General features: G+C 65.6%; 1 protein-coding gene across 4 annotated transcripts; it reads right to left on the bottom strand.

Annotated features, from left to right (window-relative positions):
- Positions 1-88: 88 nt before the first annotated feature.
- PNPLA6 (patatin like phospholipase domain containing 6) lies at positions 89-21110 on the bottom strand. Of its 4 annotated transcripts, XM_048289809.1 has the most exons (37): positions 21036-21110; positions 19934-19996; positions 19784-19843; positions 18753-18828; positions 18588-18670; positions 18404-18504; positions 17501-17653; positions 16705-16864; positions 16136-16216; positions 15738-15866; positions 15577-15657; positions 15369-15477; positions 15187-15273; positions 15006-15103; positions 13516-13719; positions 12522-12599; positions 12159-12364; positions 11117-11248; positions 10913-11036; positions 10710-10823; positions 10384-10459; positions 10164-10304; positions 9292-9355; positions 9052-9220; positions 8077-8259; positions 7871-7989; positions 7367-7523; positions 6637-6753; positions 6479-6548; positions 5719-5835; positions 4861-4977; positions 3361-3509; positions 2437-2589; positions 1768-1884; positions 1113-1209; positions 919-1007; positions 89-659 (listed from the first exon to the last, which is right to left on the bottom strand). In XM_048289809.1, exons 1-37 carry the CDS (start codon positions 21093-21095, stop codon positions 579-581), a joined length of 4215 nt encoding a protein of 1404 aa, XP_048145766.1. In that variant the 5' UTR covers positions 21096-21110; the 3' UTR covers positions 89-578. The 4 variants fall into 4 exon arrangements, with proteins under 4 accessions (XP_048145766.1, XP_048145768.1, XP_048145767.1 ...); XM_048289811.1 differs by lacking the exon at positions 4861-4977; XM_048289810.1 differs by lacking the exon at positions 5719-5835.
- Between the last annotated feature and the right edge of the window lie 155 nt (positions 21111-21265).

The raw sequence follows: 21265 nt of genomic DNA, 5'->3' as shown, positions 1-21265 counted from the left end.
TTCCCGTTCCCGTTCCCATCCCCCTCGTCCCCCCCCCCCCCCCAGCAGCAGCACCAGGAGCGCTTTAATTTGAAACGAACGAACCGCGTCATTAACAACGAATTCATTCATAATTAATAATAATTAATAATTAATTAATAATTAATAACCCATCCAGCCGGCCTGGATTTAAATAATAACCGTTAAAAAAGAACCGGAAACAAGGAAAATTTACAGCATCGCCCCCCCCCAACCCCGCCCGGGGGGGGTCTGGGACAGTGCAACAGTGCGGGGGGGGGAGGGGGGGAGGGGACATTGGGGGGGTCCCAGCCCCCTCCGTGTCACCCCGGGCGGGGGGGGGGGGACATTGGGGGGACATTGGGGGGTCTCAGCCCCCCCCCCCCCCCCCAGTGTCACCCTGGGGCCACCCAGGGAGGGGTGGAGGACACTGGGGGGACACTGGGGGGACATTGGGGGTCCCGGGCCCCGTGGGAAAGTGCCAGAACATGGGGGAGGGGCGGGGACCCCCGGATTTGGGGTGGGGGAGGGGACACCCCCAATTTGGGGTGGGGGAGGGGAGGTAGAGCCGTGAGGGTCCCTCAGAAGCCGTCGGAGTCCAGCGGGGGGGGCGGGGGGGTCCCGGCCGCGCTCGGACGGTGCCGAAGGGGCTTCTCCTCCTCCTGCGGACACGTGGGGGACACTCAGGGGACACTCGGGGGACACTCAGGGGACACTCGGGGGACACTCGGGGGACACTCGGGGGGGGAGGGGCACGGGCAGCGCGGGTGGGGTCTGGGGGTGCCCGCGGGGAGCTGGGGGACACCCGTGGGGTGACACCTTTGGGACCCCCAAGCGCAGGGTCCCACCGGCGGGCTCGGGCCACCCCGTCCCCCCCCCCCCCACTCGCCCCCCGTTTTTGGGGTCCCCGCGGTCACTCACGGCCTCCAGGGACGCCAGGAACGCGTCCTCCTCGCCCCGCAGCGACTCCGGGCCCTCGTCCTCGTACTCGGTCAGGTAATCGGACTCCTCTGGGGGCAGCGGGGCTGCCGGTCAGTCCCCGGCCCCGGAGCCGCCTCCCCGCGCTGTCCCCGCTCCGTCCCCGCTCTCCCCCCGCTGTCCCCCCGCGCTGTCACCGTCGCCGTAGCCGTCGCTCAGGTAGGGCTGCGCGGGCTCGATGCGCGACACGATCTCGGCCAGGTCCGTGAAACCGGCGCTGGGACAGGTGAGCACCTGGGGGGACACGGGGGACAGGTGAGGGGACAGGTGAGGGGACACCTGGGGGGACACAGCGAGGACAGGAGTGGGGCAAGGAAGGGATAAATGGGGCAAGGGGACAAAGGGAGGGACGGGAGAGGGACAAGGAGGACAAAGGGTGGCAGGGAGGGTGACAGGAACAGGGTGGCAGCGACACGGAGGTGCCAATGAGGGACACGAGGACACCGGGAGGGGACACAGAGGGAACAAGGACAAGGGACATCCCTGAGATGGCCCCAAGGGTGACAAGGAAGGTGGCAAGGCCGGGGTGGCCAAGAGCAGGTCCGCGAGGAGCCACCACCCCCCATGTCCCCAGGTGTCCCCAGGTGTCCCCAATGTCCCCAGGTGTCCCCAATGTCCCCAGGTGTCCCCAGGTGTCCCCAGGTGTCCCCAATGTCCCCAGTGTCCCCAATGTCCCCAGGTGTCCCCAGGTGTCCCCAGGTGTCCCCAGGTGTCCCCAGTGTCCCCAATGTCCCCAGGTGTCCCCAGGTGTCCCCAGGTGTCTCCAGGTGTCCCCAGGTGTCCCCAGCTCACGTCCATGCGTTTGCTCTCGTAGAAGTCGGCCGAGCGCCGGTCCTTGACCATCTTCTCGATGATGTCCCCGCGGCTCCAGCCCTCGAACACCACCTTGCCGTGCTGGTAGCCGACGTCCTGGGGGGCAGCGGGCAGCGGTCAGCGGCACCCCAGGGGACAGCCGGGACACCCAGTGATGGACCAGGACACCCAAGTGATGACCAAGGAACTCAACTGATGACCAAGACACCTCAAAGTGATGGTCAAGGACACTCCACTGATGGTCAAGCACACCCAAGTGATGGTCAAGGACACTCAGTTGATGGTCAAGGACACCCAACTGATGGTCAAGGACACACTACTGATGAGCAGGACACCCAAGTGATGGCCAAGGACACCCAAGTGATGGTCCAGGACACCCAAGTGATGGCCAAAGACACCCAAGTGATGGTCCAGGACACTCAGTTGATGATCAAGGACACCCAAGGATGATTGGGGAGTCCCAAATGATGACCTGGACACCCCAAGTGACATCCTGGACACCCAACCAATGGCCAGGACACCACAAGGAACAGCCCTAAGACCCCAACGATGGCCGGAGAACCCCAACGATGGCCGGAGAACCCCAACCCACATCTCGGAGCCCCCCAACCCCGCACCTCCCACCCTTCCCAGACCCCCCAAACTCACGTAGATCTCGTCGAACTTCCCGAAGTCCATGGTCTTGAAGCGGTCGATGGGTGGCCGGATGTACTCGCAGTAGGAGCTGGACTTGACCACCTCTAGCTGCCGGACGCACGACACGTAGGCCAGGCGCGACTGGATCTCCGCCATGTCCGGCACCTGCCGGGACACTCAGGACATTGAGGTTCGTGGAGAACCTCGATGAAGAATCAGAAGACCCCAAGGGTGGCCGGAGAACCCCAAGAAAGAGCCAGAACACCCCAACAATGACCAGAACACCCCAACGATGGCTGGAGAACCCCAACAGTGGCCAGAACACCCCAATGATGACCAGAACACCCCAACAATGGCCGGAACACCCCAAGAAAGAGCCAGAATACCCCAACGATGGCTGGAGAACCCCAACCATGACTGGAACGCCCCAAGAGTGGCCAGAACACACCAACGATGACCGGAACACCCCAATGATGGCCGCAACACCCCAACAATGGCTGGAGAACCCCAACGATGGCAGGAACACCCCAAGAAAGAGCCAGAACACCCCAACAATGGCTGGAGAACCCCAACAATGACTGGAACACCCCAACGATGGCCAGAACACCCCAACAATGGCCGGAGAACCCCAACGATGGCCAGAGAACCCCAACGATGGCCAGAACACCCCAATGATGGCCAGAGAACCCCAACAATGACTGGAACACCCCAACGATGGCCAGAACACCCCAAGGATGGCCGGAGAACCCCAACGATGGCAGGAACACCCCAAGAAAGAGCCAGAACACCCCAACGATGACCGGAACACCCCAACGATGACCAGAACACCCCAATGATGGCCGGAGAACCCCAACAATGACCAGAACACCCCAATGATGACCAGAACACCCCAACAATGGCCGGAACACCCCCAGGGAGGTCACCCCGTGGCCTCACCTTGACCTTCTCGGCCCAGGGGTTGAGGCGCTTCCAGAGCAGCCACCAGCCCGACAAGGAGTCGCCGTAGTTGCACAGGTCGGTCTCGTCCTGGCTGCCCACGTCGATGGCGATGACCGTCTTGGCGCCCATGTTGCGCGCGATGTCGGCTGCGGGGGTGGACAGAGGGACAACGAGGGGTCAGCGGCGTTGCGGGGTCGGCCGGTGGCGCCACGAGGGATGGTGGGGTCAGGGGGGCGTGGAGGGCGGCCGGTGGCTCCAGCGTGGGGGACACCAGGAGGGGACGGAGGTCGTTGGCACAGGAGGGAGGGCGGACACGCTCGGGGGGACGGGCGGTGACGCCGAGGGACGGTGCCAGGAGATGGCTCGGAGGTGGAGGAGGACGAAGATGGTCTGAGGGGGTGGAGAAAGTCCTGGAGGACCCCAAGGGATGATGGTGACAGTGATGATGATGATGATAGAGGAAGGTCATTTCCATGGAGAAGAGAATGGAGATGGTCCTGGAGGACATGAAGGGATGATGACCATGATGATGATGATGATGATGAGGAAGGTGGCCTCGAACCCAAGGAGCCCAAAGATGCCACCAGAGTCACCCAACGTGGTGCCGATGATGCCGGATGGAGGAAGGTCCCCAGCACGTGAAGGGGACAAGGGTGACCTCCCAAGACCCCCAGAGGTGACACAGAATGGCCGGAAGAGGAACATCAAGAGATGGACGGAGGTGCCGGGAGGTGAAGGAGGGCGGAGAGGACGCCTGGGATGGCGACGTGCAGAGCTGGACGGTGACGGGTGAAGGGGCCCCAGGAGGTCCCCGAGGGGACGGCGCAGGACGGAGACAGAGGCGGGTGAAGGATGGAAATCATCCGGGAAACCACCAGGAGGTGACACCAGGAGGTGACACCAGGGCTGTGACTCCTGGGACGGGTGACAGAGGGTGGAGATGCCCCAAGAGGGTGACCAGCTCCGAGGACATCAAGAGATGATGGAAGAGGGATGGAAGATGGATCCTGACCATGGAAATCCATGGAATGCTCTGGAAGACCGCCCAGAATGGAAAAGGCATCAAGAGACGATGGAAGATGGATGGATCCTGACCATGGAAAACCAGAGAATGTTCTGGAAAACTGCCGGGCACGGAGAGACATCAAGGTGTAACAAAAGATGGGACGGATCCTGCAGGCGAAGGGACGCGGAATGTTCTGGAAAAGCACCCGGGATGGAAAAGGCATCAAGACAGGATGGAAGAGGGATGCAAGACGGATGGATCCTGTCCAGGAAAGTCCACGGAACGTTCTGGAAAGCCGCCCGGCACGGCAAAAAACCAGCAGCGGCAGCAGCCGGCAGCCGGCCATCCCTTCCCATCACCGCCATCACCCAACGCCACCGAGAAGCCGCCAAACCGAGCCGTGGCCGTCCCTCCATCCTTCCGTCCGTCCGTCCGTCCGTGCACCAAACTCCCGCCCCGCGCCCGCGGTGCCACCGATGCCACCGACTTGCCTGGCAGGTTGTTGATGTAACCCCCGTCCATCAGCAAGTTGCCGTCCTTGGGGTCGCAGAGCGGGGGCAGGTACCCCGAGAGGGTCATGCTGGCGCGCACGTAGCGCCAGAGCGAGCCTGCGCCGGCGGGAACGCAACAAACGCCGTCAGCGCCGCCGCCCCGGCACCGGCACCCGCCCCGGGGGCGGCCGCCCCTCGCTGCTCGCCCTGCCCGCGCCGGGACGTGTCTGCGCCCCGAGGGTCACCCAGTGGGGAACCCAAGAGGGCACCCAATGGGATACCCAAGGGGTCAACCAATGGGGCACCCAATGGAGATCCCAATAGGGCACCCAATGGGGCACCCAATGGAGAACCCAAGGGGACACCCAATGGGACACCCAATGGGACACCCAATGGGACACCCAATGGAGAACCCAAGGGGTCACCCAATGGAGAACCCAATGGAGAACCCAATGGGGCACCCAATGGAGAACCCAATGGGGCACCCAATGGAGAACCCAATGGGGCACCCAATGGGGCACCCAATGGAGAACCCAATGGGACACCCAATGGGACACCCAATGGAGAACCCAAGGGGTCACCCAATGGGACACCCAATGGAGAACCCAATAGGGCTCCCAATGGAGAACCCAAGGGGTCACCCAAAGGGTCGCCCAATGGGGCACCCAGTGGAGAACCCAAGGGGTCACCCAACGGGGCGCAGAGGAACCCCGGCGCGCCCTGAGTGGTGGTGCGGACACTCCGGCTGTGGTTTTGGGGGTTTTTTGGTGGTTTGGGGTTTTTTTTTGGTGTTCTAGGGTGGCTTTTGGGGTTTTGCTGGCGGTTTTGGGGTCGGGCCCCGGCGAGCGAGGTGCTGACCTGGGACATTGTTAACATAGCAGCCGTCCACCAGCCAGTGGCTGTCCTTGGGGTCGCAGAGCGGAGGCAGGTAGGGGGTATAGGACGCACTGGCTCGGACGTAGCGCCAGAGGCTGCCTGGGGACGGAGAGGACACGGTCACGGCCACCGGGACCGCGGGGGGTGACCCAGGAGGGCACGGGGGGGGAGGGGACGTTGGCAGCCAGCGGCGAGGGAGGGGGGCGGGTTAGAGGGGTCAGAGGGGATTAGTGGGCGTTAGAGGCCAGCGGGCACGGGCAGGGCGAGGGCCACCGGGCAGCGGGGTGGCCGTGGACGGCTCAATGTCCCAGGTGAGCTCCGGCACCGGGCGAGGACGAGGGGCAGCCACCGCAACGTTCCCACCACCGTCACCAGGTCCCAACCACCACCGTGTCCCCACCACCACTGCCATGTCCCCAACACCACCACCGTGGCCCCACAACCATGGCCCCAACACCACCACCACCGTGTCCCCACGGCCAGCACCACCACGTCCCCCCCCAGCACTGCCACCACCACGTCCCCATGCTGCACTGGGGGTTACTGGGGTTAGTGGTCAGCGGTGTTAGCGCCTCGTGCAGCCCCCGCTGTCCCCTCCCGCCCCACCACCGACGCCAAGGTGGGGTCAGCAGCAGCTGGTGGCTCTGGGAAGCCAGCCCTGCCCCGTGTCCTTGCCGTCCCCCTCGGGATGCGGGGAGGTGACACCGGTCTGGGTGCCCCGTGCGCCCCAGGGAGCTCTCACCGTCCGTGTGCACCCGCATGGCCGAGGCCGTGATGTCCGTGGTGACGTTGAAGTAGGGCAGCCACAGGTCCTGCGGGGACGGGACGGGCTGGGTGACACCGCGGGGACATCGGGGAGGGGCTCTGGGCGTGGCACGGGGAGCGGAGAGGGGGACACACCTCGATCTGCTTGTCCTGGAAGACTCGGTTGATGCTGGCGTTGAAGGCCGAGCCCGAGAACATGGAGGTGATGGGGTAGGTGAGGTCCAGGACGGTCTCAAAAATGGAATTCATGCACTGGGGGGAGAGGAGGAGGAAGAGGAGGAGGAAGAAAAATAAGGAGAAAAAAGGAGGAGAAAGGAGATGAAGGAAGAGGAGCAGCAAGAGGGAGAAGAAGGAGGAGGAGGAAGGAGATGAAGGAGGAGAAGGAGGAACAGCAAAAAGAAAAGGAAGAAGATAAGGACAGGAAGAGCAGGAAGAGGAGGAAGAGGAAGAAAAATAAGGACAGAAAAGGGACAAAGGCACCCACCTGCCCCTGGCCACCCACCCTGACCCCCTGGCACCCACCCTGACCCCCTGGCACCCACCCTGGCCCACTCCTGTGTCCCCTGGCACCCACCCTGGCCCGCTGCCGTGCCCCCTGGCACCCACCTTGGCCCGCTCCTGTGCCCCCTGGCACCCACCCTGGCCCCCTGGCACCCACCCTGACCCCCTGGCACCCACCCTGGCCCGCTGCCGTGCCCCCTGGCACCCACCTTGGCCCGCTCCTGTGCCCCCTGGCACCCACCCTGGCCCCCTGGCACCCACCCTGACCCCCTGGCACCCACCCTGGCCCGCTGCCGTGCCCCCTGGCACCCACCCTGGCCCCCTGGCACCCACCCTGGCCCGCTGCCGTGCCCCCGGCACCCACCCTGGCCCACTCGCGTGCCCGCTGCTTGGTGCGCACGGCGCTGCGCTCCTCGGCGTAGAGCGCCCCGATGAAGGCGCCGATGGAGGTGCCCCCCACCAGGTCGATGGGGATCCCCGACTCCTCCATGGCCTTGATGACCCCGATGTGGGAGCAGCCCCTGGAAATCGCGCAGGGATCGGGGTCAGCGAGGCTCTGTGGTCACCAAAGAGGTTGGGGACAGGGGGACAGACGGACACGGGACAGGGGGACAGAGGGACAGGGGGACAGAGAGACAGGGGGACGGGGAGACACAAGGACAGGGGGACAGGGGCACACAAGGACAGAGGGACAGGGGGACACAGGGACAGAGGGATGTGCGTAGGGGGTCACAGGGACGTTGGGATATGGGTATGGGGACACAGGACATGGGGACACAGGGACAGGGGGACACAAGGACACAGGGACAGGGGCACACAGGGACAGGGGGACACAAGGGGCACACAAGGACAAGGGCCCAGCGCCCACCTGGCGCCGCCGCCGCCCAGCACCAGGGCGATGGTGTTGCCGGTGAGGACGCGCGCCAGGCGCGAGAAGTCGCTGTGGCGGTCGGCGCTCTTCTCAAACACCTTCTCGTACATCTCCCGCTGTGGGACACGGTGGGGAGGACACGGGTGACGATGGCGGCGGCGGCGGCCGCCCCCCGGGGCCGGCGCAGGGGAGGGGACGCTCACCAGCTTGGCGGGGCTGCGGCGCGAGAAGACGCGGCGGGGGCAGCGGATGTGCAGGTGGCCGGAGCACCAGCTGCGCATGTTGAGCCACTCGACGGTGCGCGCCGGGCCGGGGCCGTCCTCGCGGTGCAGCAGCACCAGCTGCTTCAGCGCCCGCACCGCCGTGTTCTCCAGCATCTGCTCCAGCTGCGGCGGCCACCACGGGGTCACCGAGGGGCTGCGACACCCCTGGGACACCCCTGGGACACCCCTGGGACACCCCTGGGACACCCCTGGAGCCCTGTGCCGAGCCCCAGAGCCTGGTCCCACCCTGTCCTTGTCCCACAGAGCCCCGGCCCTGTGGCACAGCTCTGTCCCAGCCCCCAGAGGGGGGGTTATGTCCCATATCCCATGTCCGTGTGTCCCCACGTCCCCCTGTGCCCACACATCCATGTCCCTCTGTCCCACTCCCAGAGCTGTCCCAGCTCCCCGTCCCACCTCTCCCAGGTCCCTGTCCCACCCCCAGGTCCCCCATCCCACCTCTCCCAGGTCCCCGTCCCACCTCTCCCAGGTCCCTGTCCCACTGTCCCACCTCTCCCACCTCTCCCAGGTCCCTGTCCTCCCCAGGTCTCACTCCAGGTCCCCATCCCACCTCTCCCAGTTCCCTGTCCCACTGTCCCACCTCTGCCAGGTCCCTCTCCCACCCCCAGGTCCCTCTCCCACCTCTCCCAGGTCCCTGTCCCACTGTCCCACCTCTCCCAGGTCTCTCTCCCACGTCTCCCAGGTCCCTCTCCCACCTCTCCCAGGTCCCTGTCCCACTGTCCCAGGTCCCTGTCCCACCCCCAGGTCCCTCTCCCACCTCTCCCAGTTCCCTGTCCCACTGTCCCACCTCTCCCAGGTCCCTGTCCCCCCCCAGGTCCCTGTCCCACCTCTCCCAGGTCCCTCTCCCACCTCTCCCAGGTCCCTGTCCCCCCCCCCCAGATCCCCCCCAGGCCCCACCTCGCCCAGGGCGGGCTCCTGGTCGCCCAGCCCCACGATGAGGATGCAGTCGGCCTGGCGGATGCAGCGCAGCGTCCAGGGGGTCAGCGTGCAGTCGGTCTGGTAGAGGACGATGCGGTGGATGTCCTCCTGCTGCGCCAGCCAGCCGGACAGCCGGTACTCCTGGATGCTGCCCGGGGGCACGCAGCGGTCAGCGGTGGCCTGGGGGCACGCGGGGACGCCGCGCCCCACCGGGGTTACCTCTCCAGGGCCGAGGAGCCCAGGCGGGCGCGGATGATGTCGCTGGTGAGGAGCAGCGTGGGACCTGCGGAGGGAGGGACGTGGTCATCGGCGTGGGGCTGTGGTCATCTGCAGGCCGTGGCCACCATGCCATGGGGCTGCGGTCATCTCCAGGCCATGGGGCTGTGGCCATCATGCCATGGGGTTGTGGTCATGTCCAGGCCATGGGGCTGTGGTCACCACCATGCTGTGGCCACCATGCCATAGGGTTGTGGTCACCACCATGCTGTGGCCACCATGCCATAGGGTTGTGGTCACCATGCCATGGGGCTGCGGTCATCTGCAGGCCATGGGGCTGTGGTCACCACCATGCCACAGTCACCATCGTGCCATGGGGCTGCGGTCATCTCCAGGCCATGGGGCTGTGGCCACTACCATGCTGTGGTCACCATGCCATGGGGCTGTGGTCACCCTGCCATGGGGCTGTGGTCATCTCCAGGCCATGGGGCTGTGGTCACCCTGCCATGGGGCTGTGGTCATCTCCAGGCCATGGGGCTGTGGTCACCACCATTCTGTGGTCACCACCATGCTGTGGCCACCATGCCATGGGGTCCTGGTCATCTCCAGGCCATAGGGCTGTGGTCACCACCATGCTGTGGTCACCATCATACCATGGGGCTGTGGTCATCTCCATGCCATGGCACCACCATACCAATGGTCACCATCACACCACGAGCTTGTGGCCACCGTGCCACCACCGTGCCGTGGTCACCCTCATGGTGCCCACCACAACCAAGACCACCCCGTGGGGCCGCAACCACCACCACCCCCAGGTCACCAGGGTGCCACGGGCCCGCGGTCACTGTGCCCTGGTCACTGCCGTGGTCACTCACCGATGGCGTTGAGCGCGTGCTGCAGCTCCAGCGTGAAGGCCGCCATGGGCACCTCGTCGCACACGGGCAGCACCGCCACCGTCGACAGGTTGCTGGTGGGGTTGATGGGCTCCGAGCTGGAGGCCATGCCCAGGCCGGACCCTGGGTGGACACGGACAAGTGGACACGCTGCTCCGGTGATGGCCGCCAGCCCCGGAGAGGTCACCCCGTTGTCCCCCACCTGCGAAGGGCCCGCGGAGCTGCTGGAGGTTCCCCAGGATCTTCTGGCTCAGGAGGTGGATGAGGCGGGTGACGACCTGTGGGGACAAGGCCACGGATGGCCACGGCCATCGGAGCTGCAGAGACCAACGGGACTTCCTGGGTGCCACCGCCACCATCTGTCCTTGGGGACCTCAGGTGCCACCACCCCCATCCATCTGAAGACCTCAAGCGCCACCATCCCTTCACCCGCTCTCCTCCTCCAACAGCTTCGTTAACTCTTTAATTCCACCTGGTTTTAATTAGAGGTGGGGCCACCAGCCAGGCCGTGGGGCCACCCGGGGGTACCTGCGGGTATCTGCGCTTGATGTTGTTGAGGGTCCCCTCGGGCAGCTTGGCCAGCTCCGTGTCCCTCACCGCGTGCACCGTGGTGGCCCGGGGCTGCCGCGTCAGCGCCTCCACCTGCAGGACGAGGCCGAGGCCGTGGAGGAGCCGAGGTGGTCCCCGAGGTGGCCGCCGAGGTGTCCCCCACCCGCGGGGGTGGCACTCACCACGCCCACGAGGTCACCGCGGCCGTACTCGCCCACCAGCTCCTTCTTGCCGCTGCCCTTCTGGATGACGGAGCGCAGCCGCCCGTTGAGCACGATGTAGGTGCAGTCCGACTTGTCCCCCTGCCTGGGGACAGCGCTGGTGGCACCTCGAGGCCTGGGCGGCCCGAGCCGAGCCGAGGTGGATGCCTGGGAGCGGTCACTCACCTGTAGAGCGCCCGGCCGGCCTCTACGGCCATCCAGTCGATGGCGAAGTCCATCTGGCGCACGAAGGGCGACATGCGGGCGGCCACGGTGTGGGCCACGCTCAGCACCACGCTGGGCTGCTCCCGCATGATCCTGGGGGACAACACGCGGGAGGTCACGGGGGTGACCCCAAAACGCCCCCCTGGAGGTGGGGAACCCACCGGGATCACGGATCCGACCGATGGCCTCGCTCGGAACACCCCGAAATCCCACCCTGGGGCTGGGACCGTTCCGTGGGGAGATGTTGTGGTGTCCCACCACCCTCGGGGGGAAGAACCTTCTCCTGATGTCCCCACCCGACCTTCTGCTGGCACTTCAGGTCCTGTCACCGGCGCCACAGCAGAGATCGGCGCTGGCCATGAGGAAGGTGAGGAGCTCGAGAACATTCCATGTCCCCTCGGCCCCTCCAGACCCTCCTCGCCCTGGTGGCCTCCTCCGGACACTCCCCAATGGTTCCTCATCTCAGTGACCACCCAGACCCTCCTCGCCCTGGTGGCCTCCTCCGGACACTCCCCAATGGTTCCTCATCTCAGTGACCACCCAGACCCTCCTCGCCCTGGTGGCCTCCTCTGGACACTCCCCAATGGTTCCTCATCTCAGTGACCACCCAGACCCTCCTCGCCCTGGTGGCCTCCTCTGGACACTCCCCAATGGTTCCTCATCTCAGTGACCACCCAGACCCTCCTCGCCCTGGTGGCCTCCTCTGGACACTCCCCAATGGTTCCTCATCTCAGTGACCACCCAGACCCTCCTCGCCCTGGTGGCCTCCTCCGGACACTTCCAAGGTTGAACTTCCTTATCTCAGCGACCTTCCACACCCTTCCTCATCCTCTTGGGACACTTGCCCACGGTTCAATTTCCGTATCTCAATGACCCTCCAGACCTTCCTCATCCTGGTGGCCTCTTTTGGACGCTCCCCAGCCGTTTCACCTCTGTTTTCCGTCCAACCTGAGGCCACCCCACGCCAGCCCCGCTGACCGCCCCCAAAGGAGGCCGGACTCACTCGTAGAAGTCGGACTTGGAGATCTTGAGGAAGGTGCAGTCGCGGTTGGCCTTGATGGTGAAGATGAGGGGCTCCCCGGTGAGCACGGCCAGCTGTCCCACCAGCTCGCCGGGCTGCGTCAGGAACAGGCACACGTCCTCCTCCTTGTCGATCATGCGCTGGTACACGTGCAGGCAGCCCCAGAGCACGAAGTGCAGGCTCACGTCCTGCTGGGAACGTCACTCGTCACCTCCTGGGGACCTCCTGGCACCCCACGGGGTCACCGGGGATCCAGAGGGCCACCAAGCTCTTCTGGTTGTCACCACCCCGGCGGCTCTGGGGTTGTTTCTGCCTGGAAAGGAGGTGACGGTCCCCAAAACCCACCTGGTCGCCCTGGCGGGCGATGACCGTCCCGCCTTTGGCGTGGTGGAGCAGGACGCGGTTGTTGAGGAGAGAAGGGTCCTGGAGGGAAGGACGGGACCGTCGTGGGGTCAGCAGGAGGACAGAGGGTGACCAGGAGGTCATGGGGGCCACCAGGAAGCGATGGGGACCACCATGAGGAGAGGGGAACCCACCCCAAAGTGATGGGGGACCACCCCAAGGAGACTGGGGACCATCCTAAAGTCACAGGAACCACCACAAGAAGAGCAGGGACCACCCCAAAGAGATGTGGGATCCCCCCTGGGCTCACAGGGATCACCCCAAAGAGATGTGGGATCCCCCAGGCTCACAGGGATCACCCCAAAGAGATGTGGGATCCCCCCTGGGCTCACAGGAACCACCCCAAAGAGATGTGGGATCCCCCCGGGCTCGCAGGGATCACCCCAAAGAGATGTGGGATCCCCCCGGGCTCGCAGGGAGCACCCCAAAGAGATGTGGGATCCCCCTGGGCTCGCAGGGACCACCCCAAAGAGATGTGGGATCCCCCCGAGCTCACAGGAACCACCCCAAAGAGATGTGGGATCCCCCTGGGCTCGCAGAGATCACCCCAAAGAGATGTGGGATCCCCCCGGGCTCACAGGGAGCGCCCCAAAGAGATGAGGGATCCCCCCGGGCTCGCAGGGAGCACCCCAAAGAGATGTGGGATCCCCCCGAGCTCACAGGAACCACCCCAACGAGATGTGGGATCCCCCTGGGCTCGCAGGGATCACCCCAAAGAGATGTGGGATCCCCCAGAGTCACAGGAACCGCCCCAAAGAGATGTGGGATCCCCCCGGGCTCGCAGGGAGCGCCGCACGGTGACCACCACGAGACGACGGCGACGCACCCCAAAGTGACCAGGAGCCAGCAGGAAGGTGACCACCGGTGACCACCAGAAACCCTCCACGACCCCGCAGGACCCCACGCAAAGCCCCGCTGACCCCGGGGCCGCCCTCACCTCGACCTTCATGAGCTTGATGAGCTCCCGCTTGGCCTCCTCGAAGATGTCGCTGCTCTGGCGGCCCTGGTAGGGCCCGAAGGGACACGTCCCTGGCCCCGGCCCCGTGCCCGCGTCCTCCTCGCAGGAGCTGTAGCGGTAAATCCCCGAGGGCTGCTCCTCCAGCGTCACCGACTTGCGCTCCTTGGGCTCCTGAGACACCGACTGGGCAGCACCGACGGCGCCGGGGTGAGGCGGGAGGTGGGGGGATGCGGGGGGGTTCAGGGGGGATTCGGGGTGGGATCCAGGGAGGATTCGGGGTGGATTCAGGGGGGATTTGAGGTGGGACTCGAGTGGATTCAGGGTGCATTTGGGGTGGGATTCAGGGGGGATTTGGGGTGGATTCAGGGGGGATTTGGGGTGGGATTCAGGGGGGATTTGGGGTGGATTCAGGGTGCATTTGGGGTGGGATTCAGGGGGGTTCAGGGTGGGATTCAGGGGGGATTTGGGGTGGATTCAGGGGGGATTTGGGGTGGGATTCAGGGGGTATTTGGGGTGGATTCAGGGGGGACATGGGGTGGGATTCAGGGGGGACATGGGGTGGGATTCAGGGGGGATTTGGGGTGGATTCAGGGGGGATTTGGGGTGGATTCAGGGGGGATTTGGGGTGGGATTCAGGGGGTATTTGGGGTGGATTCAGGGGGGACATGGGGTGGGATTCAGGGGGGATTCAGGGCGGGATTCAGGGGGGATTTGGGGTGGGATTCAGGGGGGTTCAGGGTGGGATTTGAGGTGGGATCCAGGCAGGATTCGGGGTGGATTCAGGGGGGATTTGGGGTGGGATTCAGGGGGGTTCAGGGTGGGATTTGAGGTGGGATCCAGGCAGGATTCGGGGTGGATTCAGGGGGGATTTGGGGTGGGATTCAGAGGGATTCAGGGTGGATGCAAGGGGGATTTGGGGTGGGATTCAGGATGGATTTGGGATGAATTCAGGGTGCATTTGGGGTGGGATTCAGGGGGGATTTGGGGTGGGACTCGGGTGGATTCAGGGTGGGATTCGGGGGGGGATTTGGGGTGGGATTCAGGGGTGGACTCAGGGGTGGATTCAGGGGGGGATTTGGGGGGATTTGGGGTGGGATTCAGGGGTGGATTCAGGGTGGAACTCAGGACTGGATTCAGGGTGGGATTTGGGGGGATTTGGGGTGGGATTCAGGGGTGGATTCAGGGTGGAACTCAGGACTGGATTCAGGGTGGGATTTGGGGGGATTTGGGGTGGGATTCAGGGGTGGATTCAGGGTGGAACTCAGGAGTGGATTCAGGGTGGGATGTGGGGTGGAATTCAGGGGTGGATTCAGGGTGGATTCAGGGTGGGACTCAGGGGTGAATTCAGGGTGGGATTTGGGGGGATTTGGGGTGGGATTCAGGGGTGGATTCAGGGTGGATTCAGGAGTGGATTCAGGGTGGGATTTGGGGGGAATTGGGGTAGGATTCCGGGGCAGACCCAGCTGTACCTGCCCGAAGGCGCCGGAGCTGTCCTCCTGCAGCGACACCGAGATGCGGCCGCGCTCGTAGGCCATGTCGAAATCCGAGCGGGGACCCTTCTGGATGCCTGGCAGGGGTCACAGGAGGGGAGGGGGTCACAAAACGGGGACAAAGCCACCCCTGGGTGACGGCCACACCCCCGGAACCCACCCGAGATATCCACGGGCATGGAGATGCAGCGGCTCAGCGGCGGCGGCACCGCCGGGGTCTCCAGGCCGGCGGCTTTCATCAGCTCGGCTGCGGGATGAGACCACCCCAAAACTGAGTAGGAAGCAGCAGAGACCCCACAAATGATTGGGGTGGAGGGTCTCGGGACCCCGCGGGTGTCTCACCCGTGTCCCGGCCCTCGTCGGTGCCGCCCAGGCCGCGCTTGCCGTGCCGGACGGGGCTGGTGCGGGCGGCGTGGCCGGGCTGCGGGAAGAGCCGCAGGGGCTGCATGTCCTGGAGGTTTGGGGACAGAGGGACATCAGAGCGGCTGGGGGGACACCAGAGGGCTCCAGAGCCAGCCCAGGACCCGTCCGAATTCCGGCCTGAACTCACGTGGCTGAAGAGCTCGTTGGTCAGCCCCAGGTAGTTGTGCAAGGCCAGGAAGGTGACGCGCTGCAGCCGCACCATGATGATCTGTGGAAGGACACCGAGCTACCATCGGTCCCCTGTCACCCCCAGGGACATCCCGGGGGTCCCCCAGACCCCGAACTCACCTGCACCACCCTCACCAGGCTCTCGGGGTACTTCTCGAAGACGGCCGAGAAGGCCTCGACCGGCAGGCGCAGCACCGTGGAGTCCTCGGCCGCGCGGGCGCAGACCGTCCGGTACGGCCGCTGGTGGCCCTGGGGGCAGCCTGGGGGTCAGGGGGGCACAGCGGGGCCGTCCTGGCCACGGACGGGGCTTGGGGGCAGCTGGGGACTGGTGAAGGGCGTGGGTGGCACCGGGGTTTGGGGTGGTCGTGGTTGGGCTGGAGGAGTTTGGGGAGAGTCACGGTTGGGGTCAGGACGGCCATGGTTGGGTTGGAGGGGCTTGGGGACAGCCTGGGGGGGCTTGGGGACAGCCTGGGGGGGTTTGGGGACAGCCCCCAGGGCCTCGGGGACACCGGCAGTACCGTGATGACGTCCAGGATGCTGAGCAGGCTGTGGACGCTGTCCCCAGGAAACACCTCCTTCATCACCGTCTCCTTCCCGTCCTGCCAGGACACGCCCCGCGTCACCCCTGCTGTCCCCTGGTGTCCCCCATGTGTCCTGAGACATCTCCAGGTGTCCCCTGTGTGTCCCTGAGATGTCCCTGCGTGCTCCTGGCTGCCCCCAGATATCCCCCGGATGTCCCCACATGTCCCCTGGTGTCCCCTGGTGTCCCCTGGGTGTCCTTGCGGTGCCCCTGGTGTCCCTCACGTGTCCTGAAACATCTTCAGGTGTCCCCTGTGTGTCCCTGAAGTGTCCCCCAGATGTCCCCAGGTGTCCCTGGCTGTCTCACGAGTGTCCCTGGTGTCCCCCAGGTGTCCCAGGGTGTCCCCACATGTCCCTGGGTTGACCCCCAGGTGTCTCCAGGTGTTCCCCCAGCTGTCCCTCCGCTGTCCCAGGGTGTTCCTGGAGTCCCCCAGATACCCTTCAGCGTCCCCAAATATCGCCCTGATGACCCCTGGCTGTCCCCAGGTGTCCCCAGGTGTCCCCTGACCGTCTCAGTGAGCAGCAGCTCCAGTTTCCCCTCCTGCAGGACGTAGATGCTGGTGTCGGGCTGGCCCGGCCGGAACACGTCCTCGCCCTGCTGGCACTGCTGGAACACCATGTGCTTGCACAGCTCCAGGAACAGCGGCTTCTCAAAGTGCCCCAGCACCCTGCGGGGACACCGTGGGGACAGTGGCGTCACTGTGGGGACAGCGGGGGACAGAGGGGACAGCTGGGACACCGTGGGGACACTGGGGACAGCCGGAGCTGCCCCAGACAGGGGGATGCAGGGATCCACTCGGAGGAGCTGTCCGAGGGTGGAGCTCGGTCCCTGCGGTCAAGTCCTGACCCTCAGAGCCTGATCCTGAGCCCTGCGGTGGACGCTGACCCCATAAACGGATCCTGAGCCCATGGATGGATCCTCACCCCATAAATTAATCCTGAGCCCGTGGATGGATCCTTATCCCATAAATGGATCCTGAGCCTATGGATCCTCATCCCATAAATGGATCCTCATCCCATAAACGGATCCTGAGCCTGTGGATGGATCCTGAGCCTGTGGATGGATCCTCATCCCATAAACAGATCCTGAGCCCGTGGATGGATCTCAACCCCGCAGACAATCCCAATCTCAGGGATGAATCCTGATCCCAAAGACAGATCCTCATCCCAAAGCCAGATCCCGACCCCAGGGACAGATCCCGACCCCTCCCTGCAGGACCCTCACCCTAAACTCGCCATGGCTGGATCCCCATCTCAGGGATAGATCCCGATTCCAGGGGGGATCCCGACCCCAGGCCGCTCACCGGACATTCTTGAGCATGTAGAGCACCTCGGAGGGCAGGTGCGAGCTGGCCACGTCGAACTCGGTCAGGTCGGCCTCCAGCACCGAGGGCGGCGGCTCCTTCAGCTGCAGCGTGGGCGGCTCCTTCTGGATGCGCAGGAAGCTGGCCGAGACCCTGGGGACAGCGTGGGGACATCGTGGGGACGGCTGTGTACCCGTGGGGACAGCAGGGACACCGCAGGGACACCACAGGGATGGCTGTGTACCCGTGGGGACAGCGTGGGGACAGTGTGGGGACGGCGTGGGGACGGCTGTGTACCCGTGGGGACAGCGTGGGGACAGCGTGGGGACAGCAGGGACACCGCAGGGACACCGCAGGGATGGCTGTGTACCCGTGGGGACAGTGTGGGGACAGTGTGGGGACAGCATGGGGACAGCTGTGTACCCATGGGGACAGCATGGGGACAGCGTGGGGACACCACGGGGATGGCCATGTACCCGTGGGGACAGCAGGGACACCACAGGGATGGCTGTGTACCCGTGGGGACAGTGTGGGGACAGCATGGGGACGGCTGTGTACCCATGGGGACAGCATGGGGACAGCGTGGGGACACCACGGGGATGGCCATGTACCCGTGGGGACAGCAGGGACACCACAGGGATGGCTGTGTACCCATGGGGACAGCGTGGGGACACCACAGGGACGGCCATGTACCCATGGGGACAGCAGGGACACTGCGGGGACACAGGGACCCGCCCCGGGTGCTCGCACAGCTGCAGGAACAGCAGCTCCTCAGAGCACCCCAGCACCCTGCGGGGACAGCAGTGCCCCGGGGGGACAGCGGGGACACCGCGGGGACACCGCGGGGACACCGCGGGGACCGCCGGCTGCAGCCACGCCACGGCCACCGCAGCGTCCGCTCACTTCTTGGCGATGCTCAGCACCTTCAGCTTCTTGCGGCTGCGCGGCCGCGCGGCGCCGCTGGACACGCTGGCGTCCACCAGGGACGACGTGGACTGGGACACCTGGGGGTGGGGACGGGGCGCCGCGGTGTCACCCGGGGGTGGCGGTGGCCCGGCGCCGGCCCCGCTGCCGCCCCGAGGGTCACCTTACGCATGATCTTGCGGCTGTAGAACAGGACCTTGTCCCGCTTGCGGAAGCGATACCGGGGCGGCTCCTGCTTGGGGACCTCTGGGGACAGCGAGGGGACGGCGTCAGCGCGCCGCGGCACCGCCACCGCCGCCCCCAGGGCCACCGCGGGGCCGGCACTCACTCCTGCGGCGCAGCCACCAGCCCAGCGCGGCGACGGCCATGATGGCCACGGCGAGGCCCAGGACGGTCCAGAGCACCTGCGGAGGGACGGCGGGAGGTGACCGACGGCGTGGGGGGACGCGAGGGGCTCGGGGACAAGGACACGTCCCCAGGGGATGAGGCTGTGCCCCCTCAGCGATGCTGAGCCGCAGTGGGGACAGGGGGGCATGGGGACACTGGGGATACTGGGGGCACTGGGGACACGGGGACACTGAGGACACGAACACTGGGAATACTGGGGACAGGGGGACACGGGGACACTGGGGACACTGGGACACTGGGGACATGGGGACACTGGGAAACTGTCCCTAGGGACACTGGGGACATGGGGACACTGGGGACACTGGGACACCATCCCTACGGACACTGGGGATACTGGGGACATAGGGACACTGGGGACACTGTCCAAGGACATGGGGACAGTGATCTCTGCTCACTGTGTTGGTGGGGTTAGGGACATGGGGACACCATCCCTGGGGACACAGGGGACACGGGGACACTGGGGATACTGGGGACACTGGGGATACTGGGACACCATCCCTAGGGACACAGGGACACGGGGACATGGGGACACCATCCCTAGGGACACTGGGGATACTGGGGACACTGCAGACATGGGGACACTGGGGATACTGGGACACCATCTCTAGGGACACTGGGGATACTGGGGACACTGTCCCTGGGGACACTGGGGACATGGGGACACTGGGACACCATCCCTAGGGACACTGGGGATACTGGGGACACTGTCCCTGGGGACACTGGGGACATGGGGACACTGGGGATACTGGGGACACTGGGACACCAGGGACATAGGAACACTGTCCCTGGGGACACTGGGGACATGGGGACACTGGGGACACCGTTCCTGGGGATACTGGGGATACTGGGGACACTGTTCCTGGGGATACTGGGGACACTGGGGACATGGGGACACTGGGGACGCGGGACACGGGGACAGAGGGACAGCAGGCCGCCGGGGGCACGGCTCACCGCGCGCGTCGGGAGCTGCTCCCTGCTGAAGGCCGCCAGCAGCCCCCTCAGGACCGTGCTCTGCGGGGACAAGGGACAGCTGAGCCCCGGCGTCCCCCCCTCCCCGGCCGTGGGGACACCGGGGGTGACGGTGACAGGGACATGTCCCACCTCGGCCTCCTGCTGCGACTCGCTCTGCCCCATGGCCGGGGGGGGCTCTGCCCATCCGAAATCCTGCCGAAAACCGGGGGGAAAAGGGGAAAAAGGAGCAGCTGGGGACACGCGGTGGCACCGAGGGACGCCCAGGTGGCACCTCACAGCGGGGAAAAGCCGGGTCCTGGGTGTCCCCAGGGTGTCCCCAAGGTGTCACCGCCACGGTGGGGACCTTGGTGTCCCCTCCCTTGGGGACTCCTGCGGCACGGACAGGAGCCCGCTGTGACAGCGCCGGTCACCGTGCCAAGGCCACCAGGCGCTGTCACCCGTCCCCGTTGTCACCCCATCGGTGCCACCACCGGGCCTGGCCCTGCTGTGCCCCCTCCCCCGTCCTTGCCAAGGACACCCCGGGGAGGTGACAGCGGCACCGGTGACAGAGGCTGGCACGTGTCACCCCGCCCGTGGTGGTGGCACCGGGCCCTGGTGACACCCCCAGGACCCCTCCAGGTGACAACAGCCCCCCCAAATTACCCCACCCCCCCCCCCCAAGGCTTTACTGCCCTCGCCAATTTTACTGCCCCCTCCCCAATTGCTGCCCCCACCCCAAAATTGCCCCCTTTATGTTTATCACCCCCTCTTAAAGCCGTTATTACCCCCACACCAACTAATTACCCGTCACGAATTAATTACTCCCTCACACCTTAGTTCCCACCCACATGGATTAATTACTCCCTCACATCTTAATCGCCCCCTCATGAATCACCCCCCCAGGGCCGTTATTGCCCCCTCAGGCCCCGTCGCCACCCCATGCGTTAATTACCCCTCACATCTTAATTATCCCCTCATTAATCACCTCCCCGGGCCATTATTGCCCTCCCCGGGCCGTTATTGCCCCTCCCAGGCCGTTATTGCCCCCTCAGGCCCCGTTACCCCCCCGGCCTCTCGCTCCCCTCAGCGCTTCCCCTTCCCCTCAACTGAACTCACCCCCCCCCCCCCGCCACACCTTCGCCCCCCCCGGACCCCCAGAGCCGGTAAAGCTCCCCTGGTCCCCCCCCCACCCGGTGAAGCCCCCCAGGGACCCCTCGGGATCCCCCCGGTACCCCCAGCCCCCCCCCCTCACCGGCCGCCGGTCTCGGCCCGCTCCGGCCCTGGCGGCGGCCGCGGCCCCCCGCGCCGTCATGGCCCCTTTAAGGCCGTCCCGCCTCCCGTATGACGTCACTCAGCAGCGCCAAACCCATCGCGGCGCGGTCGCCATGTTGAGAAGGTCAAGCCGCGCGGATACAGCGCGCCCGGGCGCCATCTTGAGTGCGGGCAAGGTGTGTGACGTCATAACAACGCGACGGCGCGGGC

The sequence above is a fragment of the Corvus hawaiiensis genome, chromosome 32, assembly GCF_020740725.1.
Source record: "Corvus hawaiiensis isolate bCorHaw1 chromosome 32, bCorHaw1.pri.cur, whole genome shotgun sequence".
Lineage (NCBI taxonomy): Eukaryota > Metazoa > Chordata > Aves > Passeriformes > Corvidae > Corvus > Corvus hawaiiensis.
Note: the sequence above shows the minus strand (reverse complement) of the source record. Positions and strands in the feature narration are given on the sequence as shown.

Excerpts from the sequence above, each read along its gene's own strand:
- PNPLA6 (XM_048289809.1), bottom strand. The coding sequence starts at position 21,095 with ATGACGGCGCGGGGGGCCGCGGCCGCCGCCAGGGCCGGAGCGGGCCGA. Across the intron at positions 15,867-16,135 it reads GCATCCTGGACGTCATCACG|GGCCACCAGCGGCCGTACCG; the intron begins GTACTGCCGGTG and ends GGCTGCCCCCAG. Across the intron at positions 7,524-7,870 it reads CTGGGCGGCGGCGGCGCCAG|GGGCTGCTCCCACATCGGGG; the intron begins GTGGGCGCTGGG and ends CGCGATTTCCAG.